Source organism: Lithobates pipiens, unplaced genomic scaffold (assembly GCF_037356315.1).
Source record: "Lithobates pipiens isolate NorthernLeopardFrog02 unplaced genomic scaffold, aLitPip1_a1.2 Scaffold_8, whole genome shotgun sequence".
Taxonomy (NCBI): Eukaryota; Metazoa; Chordata; class Amphibia; order Anura; family Ranidae; genus Lithobates; species Lithobates pipiens.
In genome coordinates this window covers 472785310-472801702 of record NW_027507903.1, presented here as the reverse complement: position 1 = coordinate 472801702, position 16393 = coordinate 472785310, and the positions used below count along the sequence as shown (strand labels likewise).

Here is a 16393-nt window from a genome sequence, read left to right as displayed (position 1 = left end):
TAACATATCCAAATCATTCTTTGGAGCCCATAGACTTACAATTGCCTCATGCCAAAAGCGAACATATATGAGGCTGATAAAATGTGAAACCCGTTTTCAATCCTTCCAATTGTCGCTGAGGAATATTCAACTGTTTAGTGAAGAGGAAAATTTTAAGTGCATATATTGCCTTTGCCATCCACCTTGCTTGATGCAGTGCCCCTGGGATCCTGAAACTGAAGTCATTTTTAGACCAACCTCCTAGGTACAGGAATGAGAGTTGTAATAACTGTTGTAATAACTTTGTAGTCTACTCTTGGATGACTTCCGTCTTTTAGGACATTTTGGATGTAGTTAATCATTTTTACTCGTTGTTCTTCTAGAAAGCCTTGAATGGGACTTTCTTCATCCAGCATTGTTGTATATGACTTCTTATCAAGTGAAGCCCACAGACTTTACTTTGATAAAAGTGATCAATGTGTGCAATCCCTAAATATTATCCAATCTTCTTGAAATTTGGCATATATATCTTTTATATCACTGAGACTCGGGGAGTAAGCAAAGTCATATGGAAATCACATCTTTGGAAAAATGAACAACCCTAACGCACCCAACGCTCTTTTCCTCCTGGGCTTGGCGTGTGATGGACCCCTCTGTTCCGAGAGGGTGAGGTCGTGGCTTACTACACGGTGCATGACATTCCGGCCCTGCCATCCCTGCTTGCTGATCATCAGACATCTTCTCAGCATCACCCTCATAATCCGACAACCCGCGCTTGTGCTGTTCATTGGATGATCATCATGAGCGGAACCGCTGCAAAGACATCCCTCCTGGAATCACTGTTCAGAAGGCATTAAATCGGCCTGGTCATTGGTAAGAGGGCCATTGCCCACCTCTACAAACCTTTTCTTGTTACTTCACTGGGACACTGTGCACAGACAGCTTTACCCTGGGGAAACACTTTACTGCATCTCTATTTGAACATTGTACATATACACCTGTTGCATCGATCTTTACAAGAAACATCATTGCCTTGTAACTGCACCCTATTGGATATAGTTAACGAGTTAACGAGCTTCAACTGCTAGCGAAGATCATCAGGCCTGCATTGCTGTCATTACTACCTAAAGGGTCCTCATACTGTTCTTGTTCAATTGAGCTTTTATTAAGCTTAAAGTTGAATAGGCCAGCCTGGGTTTCCTCATTAGAAGTCTTGCTGGAATTGTCTTAATGTAATGAAATGTCTTAACGCTTGCTTATCCTTTCAGGTCATGTTCCAGTGGTGCTCCATTGTACATATGTGTATATAAGATATTGTTATCTCCAGACTGTTTACCTTGTATTATTCGGGGGAATTCTTCTTCTGAACTAGGACTGTAAGCCGAAGTTCAGTTTATGCATTACCTCTTTATGCAACAAATTCCTCTTTGAACTAGTCAGTAAACGTTATTAGACTATAAACTCATTGAGTGGATTGACTTATTACTCTAAGGTGGTGCAAAGATGTCTGAACCAAGAGTGTCAGGTGGGTCGGAATGTTCCCAGAGTCATGAAGGTGCTGATGGCCCCTTAAACACAAGCAGTCCCCAAGGGGGTAGTGCTACAGAACCACCTTTCGCTGCAATTACAGCTGCAAGTCTTTTTCACTACCAGCTTTGCACATCTAGAGAGTGAAATTTTTGTCCATTCTTCTTTGCAAAAGAGCTCAAGCTCTGTCAGATTGGATGGCGAGCATCTGTGAACAGTAATTTTCAAGTCTTGCCACACAATCCCAATTGGATTTAGGTCTGGACAATTTAGGTCTGGATTTAAATGGGCCATTCTAACGCATGACTATGCTTTGATCTAAATCATTCCATTGTAGTTCTGGCTGTATGTTTAGGGTTGTTGTCCTGCTGAAAGGTGAATCTCCACCCCAGTCTCGAGTCTTTTGTAGACTCTAAAGGTTTTCTTCTAAGATTGCCTAAGATTTGGCTCCATCCATCTTCCCATCAACTCTGAGCAGCTCCCTTGTCCCTGCTGAAGATAAGCATCCCCACAACATGATGCTGCCACCACCATGTTTCAAAGGGGGGATGGTGTTTTCAGGGTGATGTGCAGTGTTAGTTTTTCTCCACACATAGAGTTTTGCTTTTAGGCCAAAAAGTTACATTTTGATCTCATCTGACCAGAGCCCCTTCTTCCGCATGTTTGCTGTGTCCCCCACATGGCTTCTCACAACCTGACAACAAGACTTCTTATGGCTTTCTTTCAACAATGGCTTTCTTCTTGCCACTCATCCATCAAGGCCAAATTTGTTGAGTGCACGACTAGGAATGAGCTTGATGTTCTGGTTGAACATGCGTTCGACTCGAACATCGGCTGTGCGCCCATTCACCGAAGAGCAAACATTGCGGGGCGTTCACGGAAAATTAGGAAAGCTCCATAATGCACAGCAAGATCTCAGTGCATTGACGTCTGATGATTGGCCAAAGCATGCACCTGACCTGCATGCTTTGGCCAATCCCAGTGCTCTCTGCTTAGAGAGCCATAATTGGCCAAAAGCAGGGTGCCTTTGGCCATTCATGGCTCAGGGGGACTAAGGATATGCCCCACTCTGTATAAAACAGGCTACATAGCGGCCCTGTGTAGTGTTGTTGGTGTGGATGGAGAGATAGCTTGATTTAGATTAAGCAGGCAAATTATTAAGTTAGTGGCAGTGTATTTGATATATACAGTATCTCACAAAAGTGAGTACACCCCTCATTTTTGTAAATATTTTATTATATCTTTTCACGTGACAACACTGAAGAAATTACAATTTGCTACAATGTAAAGTAGTGAGTGTACAGCTTGTACAACAGTGTGAAATTTTCTGTCCCCTGAAAATAACTCAACACACAGCCATTAATGTCTAAACCGCTGGCAACAAAAGTGAGTACACCCCTAAGTGAAACACACACGCTTTACACCATCTTAACCAAATAAGTTTATCTTGGTCTCATCAGACTGCAGGACATGGTTCCAGTAATCCATGTCCTCATGCCCCATACACACGGTTGGATTGTGCGATCGGATCATGTTGTAGGAAAATCCCATTGTGTGTGGTCTCCATCAGACTTTTTCCATTGGATTTTCTAACGCACAAAGTTTGAGAGCAGGATCTAAAATTGCCCGACAACAAAATCCAATTGTTTAAATTCCAATCGCGTGTAGACAATTCCGACGGAAAAAGTACCACGCATGCTCAGAATAGACTATGAGACGAAAGCTATTGGCTACTGGCCTCTTTATAGTCCCGTCGTACGTGTTATATGTCACCGCATTCTGAATGATCGGATTTTCCGACAACTTTGTGCGACCGTGTGTATGCAAGACAAGTTTGGGCCAACATCCGTCTGAAAAAATCCAACGGATTTTGTTGTCGGAATGTCCGACCGCGTGTATGGGGCATTAGTCTGCTTGTCTTCAGCAAACTGCGGGCTTTCTTGTTCATCATCTTTAGAAGAGGTTTCCTTCTTGGACAACAGCCATGCAGACCAGTTTGATACAGTGTGCAGCGTATGGTCTGAGCACTGACAGGCTGACCCCCCACCCCTTCAACATCTGCAGCAATGCTGGCAGCACTCATACGTCTCTTTCCCAAAGACAACCTCTGGATATGATGCTGAGCACGTGCACTCAACTTTTTTGGTCGACCATGGAGAGGCCTGTTCTGAGTGTAACCTGTCCTGATGAACTGCTGTATGATCTTGGCCACCATGTTGCAACAATTCCTTTTTCAGATCCTCAGAGAGTTCTTTGCCATGAGGTGCCACGTTGAACTTCCAGTGACCAGTATGTATGAGTGAGAGTGATAACACCAAATGTAACACACCTGCTCCCATCCACACCTGAGACCTTGTAACACTAATCAGTCACATGACACCGGGGAGGGAAAATGGCTAATTGAGGCCAATTTGGACATTTTAACTTAGGGGTGTACTCACATTTGTTGCTAGCAGTTTAGGCATTAATGGCTGCGTGTTGAGTTATTTTGAGGGGACAGCAAATTTACACTGTTCTACAAGCTGTACACTAACTACTTTACATTGTAGAAAAGTGTAATTTCTTCAGTGTTGTTACATGAAAATATATAATAACATATTTACAAAAATGTGAGGGGTATACTCACTTTTGTGAGATACTGTATATATATATATATATATATATATATATATATATGTATATATATATATATATATATATATATATATATATATATATATTTGTTTACCAACTGTATACTCTGTTTGCTGCTGTTTTAAATATATGTTTGAGGATCTGTTGCCATTCCCATATTTCTGGTTGCTGCATATACAGTTTATACTGTACGGTATATATTGACACAATAAATATCCTCTCTTCAGCCCGGTTGTGTCAGAGAGCTTGGTACTTCTTCCAGGGCCATGGGATCTGGGAACAGGGAACCGTGAAAATAGTGACTCTTTCAAGGGTAAGAATGTACAGTGTTTAACCGATAATTATAGGTGGCACCTCTCCTGGCACCTCTCCTGTCTATACTAAACCAACAAATCCATTCCACTGGAATAACTAAAATGCCATCATCCAAATCCAGCTACCCCGCCATGCTGGTAGACTTGAGGTTTATTGCAGTGTTTTTGGGATGATCTCTAAAGCAGCAGCCATAGACCAGAGAATCAGCCACAACATGCTCAAATCTTTGCATTCAGCTTTATGAAGTTGGGACCCTGACAGAATCTGTTTGCCGGCTTTTAGTAGGTCCAGTGTGACTCAGCCTGAAGGGGGATTCGGGGTTACACCTATTGTTGCCACTTTTTCTTCAAGCCAAACCCGAACACTTAACGGCGCACAGTTTTTTTTTAGCATACATTATGGGATTGTAACAGACCTAGGACACCTATGGACGCTCCAAAGAGAATAGTAATGTGGCGTGTATATTGCCCCCCCACACTCCTGTCAGGCCCTGTTCTGAGCCACATTCCTGTATGAATAGTGTTTCCGGGTTTCAGCCCGCTTGAAACCCGGACACATGATTTAAAACCCAGACTGTCCGGGTGAATCCTGGACAGTTGGCAACCCTAGTTACACCCCAATTTGATTGTTCTGTCAGCACTCCTTATATGTTTTTTTGATGGGAATGTCAGGGTATGTCAACACATGACAAAACTCCTGCTCAAATTTAAAAAATGCACACATAAAGATGAATATTCAGCCAAAGCAATTACAGTATATTTTCTGCTATTATCATCTTATATGCATATCTGGGGATTTTTGTAAATGAATGAGCCTGAGAATAGGGGTGGCATGGGCGGTGGAGGACCTGACTATATTCATGTCATATGTGACCTGCCCAGCAGGCACCCACACTGAGAAGGAGGCCTGTGTTCAGTAGGCACCCCCTCCCCCTAGGCTGCTACTGGAGGGAGGAGAGGGAAGAATCCTCCATCTAGTAGCTATAAAGGCCCTTGCTTTTCCAGACAGGAGTGATGCTGCTGTCACTTCTGCCAAACAGAGGGCAGGTGGAGAATGAAACCTGAAGATCCTGTAGCCTAAGGAAAATCCAACATCTCTGGGAAAAGCAGGCATGTTCCTAGACATGCTTATTATATGCTCCACAAATGTGACAGTGCTAAGAAATAGTCAGTATTTACTATTTGATAGTACTGGATTTGGGATTTACAGGTACATATCTGATCAGAGATTCCATGATGACAAAAAGGACCAGGTTGCAGAGATCAGGAAGGCGTCAGACTCTGTAGGTGCAGCAATACAATATGCACATTCAATAATGAGTAACGATACAGATTGCTATGTAACAGTCTCATAATTCTCAGTTCTGTTTGTGGTAACCTACCTTCAGTTTGGACAGGTGACATTTTCGCCGTGTCGGGGCAGTTGAAGATTGTGTCATGCTAAATTTTTAGTCTGTTTCAAAAATGTATTTTCTGCAAGAAAACAAATGACAGCAAGAGGTGACCAAAAAAAACAATCAATTGTAATGGGAGCCTTCCTGTCAAAGTATTACACTCACCCTTTCAGAGCCGGTGCAAGGATTTCTGTCTACTTAGACAAAGGACATCTTTCCTCCCCATCTTCCTCCTGCCACATCTTCCTCCCACCACTGCACCCCCCCCCCCCCCCCCGGAGTCCTGGAGCCATTTTTACATTTTTTTTTATATGTCTCCTTATATACTTAAAACATTTTTGGTTTCATTTTTATTTATTTTTACATAACTTTTATTGCTATTACATAGGGGACCAATAGCCCCCTATGTGATAGTATATATGGGTGACAGGCTCTCTTTATAAAGACACCCAGGGTCTATTAGACCCTGGATGTCTCCTTTCTGATCCACTGCAGGTGATGGAACACAGACTGTGTGACTATGTTTTGAAAGTTAATGTTACACCTAAACTGCAGTTTGGTTTGGGTACAATTGTTCCAAATTTGGACCTCAGCATCAGTCTGACTGGACTATAGAATGTTCAGCCTGGCCACAGGGGGCACTGTCTCTTCTGGCAGGCATGGAACCACAGTCTGGTTGGGTGCTTTAAGGTTACCTTCTCTCGGTGCCCGCCCAGTGGGAGTGTCACTCTTGCTGTGCTTCCTGGGAGTGGGTACTTAAGATGCGGATGTCACATGGTTTGGGGATCCGGTCCAGAAGTATGTTCTGACTCTGTGGTCCTGGTCCTCCTGACCAGCCCCCAGGAAGGCTATGGCCAGGGGTGCGGATCCACCCGACTTAATGTCTCGGGGCTGGCTAGCCAGAGGCAAGGAAACTAAAGAAGGATTCCGAGGTGGTCCAGTGCCGTCTCCGGTAGTTGGAGAGGCCCAGTAACTTCGTAGCTATCCAGGGGAGGACTCTTCAGAAGAAGGCCACATATGGGTTGGCTTCTTAGCAAGAGCCTGGAAGGGCTGAAGTACCTAAGTGAATCCAGTCTCGTTGGTATCGCCATGCTGGCTGAAGATCCAGGCATCACACGTATGTTCTACAAGTTTTAGTTTCCTGCATGTTCTACAACAACGTCTGTGGCCGAGACTTATTCCTGTATGTTCTACAACAACGTCTGTGGCAGAGTTTTGTTCCTGATTTAAGCACCTTGTTGGCTGCTAGGCCTTGTGAGAGAGGGACTATCCAACTTGAGTGAACATCCAGTTGTGAATGGCTATTCTATGGATTTAGTCAAAGTAAACAAGTCCTTCATTATTGACTTTGACAGTTAGCCCTTGTACACACGGTCGGAGATTCCGACAACCAAATCCGTCGGATTTGGTTCGGCGGATCTTGTCCGAAACTGTTGCATACACACGGTCGGACAAAGTTGTCGAAAAATCCGATCTTTCAGAACGTGATGACGTAATTTTGTTATGATGGGACTACGTTCAGGCTAGTAGCCAATAGCTTTGATGTAGGAATTTGATCTGAGCATGAGTGGCACTTTGCCCGATCGGAATTCTCTACACATGATCGGAGTATGTTCTATCGGACCAGTTTGTCGGAAAATATTTCCAGCAAGTTTGAAAATTTGGTCCGACGGATATTCCGACGGAAACAGTCCGATGCATACCACACACAGTCGGATTATCCGACAACACGGTCCGATAGGACACATTCCGACGGATTCTCCGACCGTGTGTACAAGGGCTAAGAGTACCTGAACTTTCTTCCTAACCCTCTGATCCTATTTTAAGAGACTGTTAGTTGACTATGTTTTTGCAAATAAAAATCCCTTTATGCGGATCTGTCGTCAGTCTCTAAAGTTACTGGGCCATCTACCACGGGACACCCCTAGACACAAATCAAGGAGGAGAAGGTAACGGTAAGCCCAAATAAAACCAGCAGGTCCTTTGGGGGTTAGTGCTACATATACAAAAAAAGAGCGTTTTTTTTACTAGTAATGGTGGCGATCTGCGACATTATGACGGACGCAATTTTGACACATTTTTGGGACCATTGGCATTTATACAGTGATCAGTGCTATAAAAATGCATTGATTACTGTAAAAACTGTGTTCCCTGCTACGTGTTCTAACTGATGGGGCGATGGGATTGCTAGGGAAAGAGATAGATCAGTGTTCATACTTTGTATGAACACACAATCTGTCTCTTCTCCCCTCAGAGAACCGGGATCTCTGTGTTTTCACACTCGCATCGGCTCTGGGGACGAGCAGCAGGCACGCGGGTGCCTCCGACGGCCCCTAGTTGCCACAAAAAGAAGCAGCGTAACATGATGGTGATTCGCGTAGCCGAACCATGTTCCCACAGTACAACTGCGGCAGCTGGTTGGCAAGCGGTTAAAGAGTAAATTCACCTTTCACAAATATAAAAAAAGGTGAGCTAACTCCAAATATGCTGGCCACTCCTCCAGACCCTGCTGCACCAAGTGACTCTAATGCTCCCTGCTGCTGGTGTAGTGGTCCATACACCACACACCACAAAACACACCCCTGGATGGAGTACCCATCATAATGCTTGCAATTAGACATGTGCTTTCCCGAAAAATGTGTTCATTTTCGTTTCCGTTTCATTTGTTTTTTTTGGGGGTTTTTTTTTGAGTCATTCGTTATGATTGCAATTCATAAATTTGAAAATTTGTAAATTCGAAAATTCGAAAATCCCAAAATAAGAATGAAAATCAGAAAATTCAAAAGAATAACTAACTAATAATAACTAACTATTAAATTATAGGTATTAGAATTTCCTTTCAAATTTGGCTGTAGTGTACATAGTGAATACGAATTTATCCACAGTTACAAATTATCCAAAATAACGAATGCCACATCTAAACAAATGGAACGCAACAAATTAATAATAAATAATAATAATAAAAAGTATTCATTATTATCATTGTTATTTATTATTATTAATTTGTTAGGTTCCATTCGTTTAAATACGGCATTCGTTATTTCAAATAATATGTAACTTCGGATAAATTTGTATAAGCCAGCCAGTATTAATTTCGTCAACGAAAACATTTTCGGCAGTGGCTTTTTTACAGTGACAAAAACTAAACTAAAAGTATGGCACATTTTCGTCAACTGACGAAGACTATGCCGAAAATCAAATCCGTTTTCATTAAGGAACAAAAAGGGGACGTTAATGGCAAGGAGGGATGTTTACCCTCATGAACTACTGTATTTATTGGCGTATAACACAGTGCATGTGTGTTATACGCCGATATTTGTTTTTACCAACAGGGCCCGGGGATCGGGCGGTCCGCCCGAGTGATGCACATTGGGGGGGTGGTCAAGCTGGCTGCCTCGCCTCTCCCTGCCCTTAGACAGCACTGCCAGCAAAGTCTAAAGTTAGGAAAAAATCACTGCCAGCCCATTCCCCTACACCGATCCTCCTCCTGTATCACTCCCATTGTAAGCTGAAGCTTTTAAATACCTGAATAGCTGCGTTCTCGCTCTCCTCTTTCCGCTCCTCCTCCTCTGAGTGTTGCTTTAGATTGGAGGAGGAGAGTTATCATGTGACCATTTATGAAACATCAGAGGAGAGCCGTCATGTGGCCAGGTCCATGCAAGAAGCTATTTAGGTATATTTAGAGACTTTAATTTACAATGAGAGTGACACAGGAGGAGTTGTGTATGAGAAAGGGCTGGCAGTAATTTATTCTTAACTTTAGAGTATGCTGGCAGTGCTGTCCCAGGAAACTGGGGGTCTCTTGGGAATACAGGGGGGCTGTGTATTGTGCAGAGGGTGGGGAGCTGTGTATTGTGCAGAGGGTGGGGGCTGTGTATTGTGCTTCAAAGGTTGGGGGTCTGTGTATTGTGCAGAGGTTGGGGGCTGTGTATTGTGCACAGGGTGGGGGGTTGTGTATTGTGCAGAAGGTGGGGGGCTGTGTATTGTGCACAGGGTGTGGGGCTGTGTATTGTGCAGAAGGTGGGGGGCTGTGTATTGTGCACAGGGTGTGGGGCTGTGTATTGTGCAGAAGGTGGGGGGCTGTGTATTGTGCCAGAGGGTAGTGGGCTGTATACTGTGCACATTCGATTTTAATTGATTAACATTATTTTATTAGACTAAAATGTACTGGAGATTTTAGTCGGCTAAAATACGATGACTGAAATGGGACTAAAACTAAAATGCCATTTTAATCAAAGACTATAACTAAAACTAAAACACTTGCAGAAGACTAAAATGGGACTAAAACTAAAATGCCATTTTAGTTCTAAGACTAAAACTAAATAGAAATTTTATGACAAAATTAACACTGCTAACAGCTAAATTTGAAAGGGAATTTCAATACCTATAATTTAATAGTTAGTAATAGTTAAGTTATTATTAGTTAGTTATTATTTCAGATTTTCAAATTTTTCAGGTTTTCGGATTTTTCTAATTTCTAATTTCCATATTTTCGAATTTAGGTAGCATTATGAATATTCAAATTCACCAATATTCCGAAAAATTTGTTAAACCGCTTTTCGTTAATTCAGATTTTTTAGAATAAACCAAATTAGTCAAAATTCATTAAAAAACGTATTTGGAACGAAACAAATTGCACATGTCTAATTGCAATGGCAAGCGGTCATTGTTGAATACAGCCATGTGACTGCGCTGACCAATGAGAAGCACATCTGAGGCTTCGTCTTCTGGTAAGGTGTCCCAGAAGAAAGAAGTGCTTCTCGATGGTCAGCGTATTCATATAGTCTCCCTGACCAATGAGAGCGTCCAATGGATACTCACTCCAGTTTGTGCTTCAACAACACAAATAACTCTTTAAAAATAAAAAAAGGAAACACAATTTTTTTTAACATGATACAAATAATCAAAATTCAATTTCTAGTCCGTAATAACAGGGATGGAAATACTGCAACATAACAAAGAAGTTACAGTGACATGAAAACCTGAAAACTGTGAACGTACAGAGCAGTGATGGCGAACCTTGGCACTCCAGATGTTTTGGAACTACATTTCCCATGATGCTCATGCACTCTGCAGTGTAGTGGAGCATCATGGGAAATGTAGTTCCAAAACATCTGGAGTGCCAAGGTTCGCCATCACTGGTATAGAGTCTTCCAAGAATTGGAACAGCATATTAACTATTTTGCACCAGTAATGTAGATGCAAACCCAATCACTAAAATCTCATAGACACTTTAACATGTTAATGAGATTCTAAAATTAATTTTCAATCTTTTTGAATCTGCATCTTTCATTCAAATAATTCCAGGTGACCCTGCAATGAAGGTCCTTGTCCAGGCACTTCCTGTTAGGGTAACAGCATGCTGGTCCTGTCTCCTGATTGTGCTTCTACATTGTCCCCCAGTCAACACTGGCTTTCAAATAAGATTGCAAGTCACTGTTTTAACGCTAATTACACGGCAATGGTCCACAATGGTAACATAGCAGTATGAAAAGAACAATAATTTATGAACAATTGTTGATATATAAAGGCTATAAGACATTTTTTTGGAAATAAGTTCTGTAACTTGTTTTTTAAAGGAATCAGTCAAAAAAATGAAATAATTGTCTGAGAAGCCTCAGCTGGAAGCTGCAATCCTCCCAGGACTTGAGGGATAAAAGCTTCCAGCTGAGTCTTCTCACATAGGTTGCACTGGCCTTAGGTGGGGGCACCTGAGGACAATCCTAGATGGTTGTGAAGAAGTCAGCTCTCATTACATTCAGCAGGTGACACAATTGTAATCCTTTGTGGTCCTGTTCACAGTTCAATGTGCATCACTTGGTGACACAGCAGGTATACATGACATTTCTATAGAATGAATATCTTAACATTAAAAATCCCCAACTTTTTCCAATGTATAAAACACAAAAATAAAGATAAGCAGCTACTTACAACCTTGGATCTGCCGGACACGTGAGATTGGCAGTAGAGATCTGCAATGGACTTTGACTCAGCTTTTGATAATTAACTTGGAAAAGGAATTAAGCTTCGAAGGTTATATTTTCTGTGGAAACCTAAAACTGCACAAGAGTCTGATTGTATTACATAACAGTGAGATTTTCCTGATGAGGCTGTGCCTGGCAACCTCGGGATTAAAATTCCAACTTACTGGACGTGTGATGGCAGAAAGTTCACCTGTTATGTCACACTTTGGTTTGGAAATTCTGGACCTTTTCCTGTTTAGAATCACTTTTCTTCTTTGTACACCAAAGCATTGCATAGATGATATTTCCAAGACTTGAAGTTATTTATCATTTTAATGATCACATAATATCCTCAAATCTGTACTGTGACTATAACTTATTCCTCCTGCATTGAATTGAATTGTATTGTAACTGTACTGCCCGTCCTCATGTTGTAAAGTGCTGCGCAAACTGTTGGCGCTATATAAATCCTGTATAATAATAATAATAACTATCTAGCAACTGCTCAAATCCAAATAGCTTGAATATATACAGCATATATCACTGTGACGAACCCTTGTCCTCAACAGGACTATGTCCGCCGTAAATGCTTCCTTTGTCCAGAACCAGTACTATCCAAGACCCTTTAGCCCACCCAGTCAATAGTCGTAACACAATGTAGGGTGAAAAACATCAAACTCCCTTTATTCAAGCACATGTTACAACAGATATACAACTCAGAGACACTCCCCCCCACCCTTGGATTCAGGGCGGGGTAAGCTGTCCAATAACAATAGACACACATGTCAGGTGTAATCACTCATCAGTAAAGAGTGTTATCAGCATGGAGAGCTGTTGGAAGAATCCCCCTCCCTCTTTCCTCACAGCAAACACATACAGCCCATAATATTCGAGGCAGACAGCCACAATAGAACAATAGAATACAGTCACACCCCAAACGATCACAGCAAAGAGCCCACAACAGAATGAGACAACATATAATATATATATATATATACACACACACAACATTGCAGTGTGGCTGTACAGTGAGTCCAATTAGTACAGATCATAGTGGGGTTCTCAGTCACCCTCCACTCTTAATGGACACAGGGTGATTTACATACATAAGAGGGCCTGGGGAAGCTGGACACAGAGATTCCAGAGCTTTCCAAGGTAAGCTGAGGTGCACAAGCCCCCCACCCAAAGTGATTCCCGTCACACATCTGCCCTTTCGGCATCAGACTAACACAGGAAGAGAACCCAGACGGGTTGACTCCAGAGTTAGTCAGTAGTTCCAGTCCCCCAATGCTGGTATCCCCACAGAACCCCAAATAAATTGTCCCAAACATAGCATTACTCACCCAGCCAACCTCTACCTCTCTCAGAGAACATGCCCACCTCTGGGGAGAGGATGGGACTGGCCCTTCTCCCTGGAGTCCTTTCAGCCGCTGGAGAGAAGACAGGGTGACTGGGCTCACTCCATCATTCTTTTTGGGGATCTGGCCGACTGCCCAGAATCCCTGGGATATACAAGTGGAGACTGAAGTCCCATTCACTTTTGTTAGGTGAAAATCCCCCAGTGCTTGCAAAGCATGGCTGACATCCTTCTGCCTCAGTGTTGTACCACTTTCTGGGGTTGTGTCAGTGGAGACCAAAGTGCCACCCGCTACCACAGGAACTCCATCTTCTATTAGTTGAGGGTAGAGACCAGAAGCACTCTGCCCTGTTGCCAGCACTTCTGCTGGGAACCCCACACCATCTGCTCCAGCTAACTGTTGGGGAGGGAGGCCGACTGCCCTGGCTCCCTGGAACTCTGTAGTTGTTGCTAGTGCTGGACAGAGGTTGGTAGCACTCTGCCTGGTTGCCAGAACTTCTGCTGGGTTTATGATAGTGGAGACCGCAAGCCCAACCACCGACACCTGATCAAGCTGTAGTTGTGAGGTGCTGATTGCATTCTTTCCTTGGGTCCTGATCTGCTGCTCAGGAGTGACCTCCACCTCCTCACCCTGGGCCTCCAGAACTGCCGCAGGTGTGGGGCAGAGGTCTTGGACCCTCTGTCCGGTTGCTAGCACTTCAGCTGGGTAGGTGTCGTCATTCTGGGGCACCGTCTGCTGCTGGAACTCCCTTTCACTGGTATTGTGTCCCAGGTGCACAGACCTTTGTGAGGGAGGGGGAATGGCTGCTTTCCCTCCCTGAAATGCACTGCGAAAGAGAAACCATCACCTGCTCACCTCAGGCCTCACAAACTGCCATGGGTGTGGAGAAGAGTTCTTGGACCCTCAGCTTCAGCTGCAGAAGTTTCTGGTAATTCCACTGATGCTGCTGGCATAAAATCCCATGTCTCTGACAGTATTGTGGGAGAAAGGCCAACTGCCTCTTCTCTCAGGAATGCTGAAGCTGCTGTTGGTGCTGGGCAGAGGCTAGCAGAGCTCTGCCCTGGTGTCAGCACTTCAGCTTTGGAGATAACAATCTCTTGAATTTCCACTGCCGATTCTCTGGCATGCTGCTGAACTTGTTCTAGCAGTTTCCTGTATGCCCTTTCCAGATGCTATTCCTGCCTTAGCAAATAGTCCAGGTCAGATTTAAGCTCTGAGACCCCTGCAAAGCTGAGCATAGCCTCTCTGTATTCTCGCAGGTCTTCAAGGGTGGGTTCCTCTTCCTCGCCAAACACAAAACAATCTGTAAGACTCTCCCATAGCAATCCAGGGCCGCCAAAGTCAAATCCCTCCGGAGAGCATTCTGTTGTCTCCCCTAAATATTCCTGCTCTGCAGGAATCCCACTCCCTCCTTCCACAGCAAACACACTTACACATCCCATAATATTCGAGGCAGACAGCCACACTAGAACAATGGAATATAGTCACAGCCCAAACGATCACAGTGTTAGGTGTGACCTCAACAAGTCACCTATTTGTCAGGTTATGTTACCGTTTCCCAATTGTTAGTTAGAGTTCTTATCCAAGCAAAGAGACACAGAGATATTATTCAGTATTTCTGCTCAGAAGTCCGTCGTTAACTCTGACTGTCTCTGACTGACTGTGGCTCTGAGGCTTCTTTATTACATCTTTTATAGACAGAAAAGAGCAAACATCAGCAAATGTAAAAAAAACAACATTTTCAAAGTAAAGACAATTCTCCGGGTGTTATCAGCTGATAAGACAATCTTCTGGGCGTAGACTGCTTTTTAGGGCTGATGCGGCCTCTTCTTGATGAGTACGTGACAATAGATGACGAATCCTTATTTTACAAAGAAGGATAGAAAAATACATGTATTTAGTAAGACATAAGGTCAACCATTTTGTTTTGACACCCCTTAATCCTTACATTTCCCCCTTTGACATCACCCCTCCCTCTTGCCCTGGGTCCACCTGAACAAGTTCTAGTCGGCCTATATCCAGAGTACTCTCCCTGACCGCGAGTTGTCAGAGGGGTATACACCCATCCCCCTGGACAGTACCAACATCTAAAATTCAGGAAGAGTGGCTTTTCTGACAGATGGGTGATGTCAAGGATCTAAATCTACCTATCTTCACAAAAGTTCCATCTTTTCCGCATCATTTACCTTGGCTTTCTTGCAAAAGCACATGAGCAGTTTAAAGCATGCATAAAAGAAAAATACGAATAAGAGCACCACTATAATCGTCATTGCTGCCTTCTTAACCCAAGAGAATAACCCTGAGAAACTAAAAGTTCCACCAAACGGATCCCAGTCGCGACCAATATTTCGGGCCTTCTCTTGTAAATTCTTTACTTCCGTACGGTGTTGTGCAATGATGTCATAATAATCAGGTACCTCAATACTGGTATTATGTATCCAAGTACAGCACTCATAGTCCTCAGTAGTTTCACAGAGTCCTGTCAGTGCTGCACTCATACTTTCAATTGCTAATTCATGTAATTCTAATTGTTGTCTGATGGCTCTGGTCTCCAGATTTAACTTAGTAATATCATCAGAGTTTTTCTCCAAAACATCATTAATAATTCCTGTATAGTTATTTAGTCTTTTCATTAAGTCTATACCCCATCCTGTCCAGGACGGGAACCAAACCCATGCCATGTCCTTCTTCAGGAATATTTCTCTTTTACTACGATACCTGAGGGGATATCTAGGGTGCATGCTAGCTTCTAATAGGTGATCACCTCGTTCATCACCTACTACTCCCATTACTGGTACTAAACTTGCGAGGTAGCACCATCCCTGAGCTCTTCTAGGTATCCAAGTATAACATTTATCCTCACAACAGATGTATATATTGTTTCCTAGAGCTACTGGACTTGAACTGATATCATTTCTATAACGGGAGGTGTATCCATAGAGGGATAAGTTGGATACTAACCACCTAACATTATTATCCACAATGTTAGTGAGGAAGTCAGATAATGTCTGGTGTGTGCTGGAATTACTGGGATAGAAGCTTCCATTTAATACGACAATGGACAAATTAAACTTGCTGTCTTGGCATTCTCCATTTCCTCCCGTTGTGTTCCCTAAGTTGAAACACCAATCAGGGAAAAAGGCGATACCATTTGACTTAAACATTACTGTCTCACTGGTATTTGTTCTAATTATGTTAATGCTACTGTTAGCAAGATCAGTATA

General features: G+C 43.0%; 1 protein-coding gene across 6 annotated transcripts in view; it reads right to left on the bottom strand.

The window, feature by feature from the left end:
• The window catches only part of LOC143960267 (solute carrier organic anion transporter family member 1A2-like), a 56574-nt gene extending 42419 nt beyond the window's left edge, over positions 1-14155 (bottom strand). The window contains exons 1-2 of one of the 6 annotated variants that reach the window (XM_077468680.1): positions 13155-14155; positions 5837-5927 (exon numbers count right to left, since the gene is read on the bottom strand). In XM_077468680.1, coding sequence (XP_077324806.1) covers positions 5837-5858 — 22 coding nt within the window. In that variant the 5' untranslated portion in view covers positions 5859-5927; positions 13155-14155. Of the gene's footprint in view, positions 1-5836; positions 5928-11779; positions 12408-13154 lie in introns of those variants that run through there. The other 5 variants (XM_077468676.1, XM_077468677.1, XM_077468678.1 and 2 more) reach the window with 5 other exon arrangements.
• Between the last annotated feature and the right edge of the window lie 2238 nt (positions 14156-16393).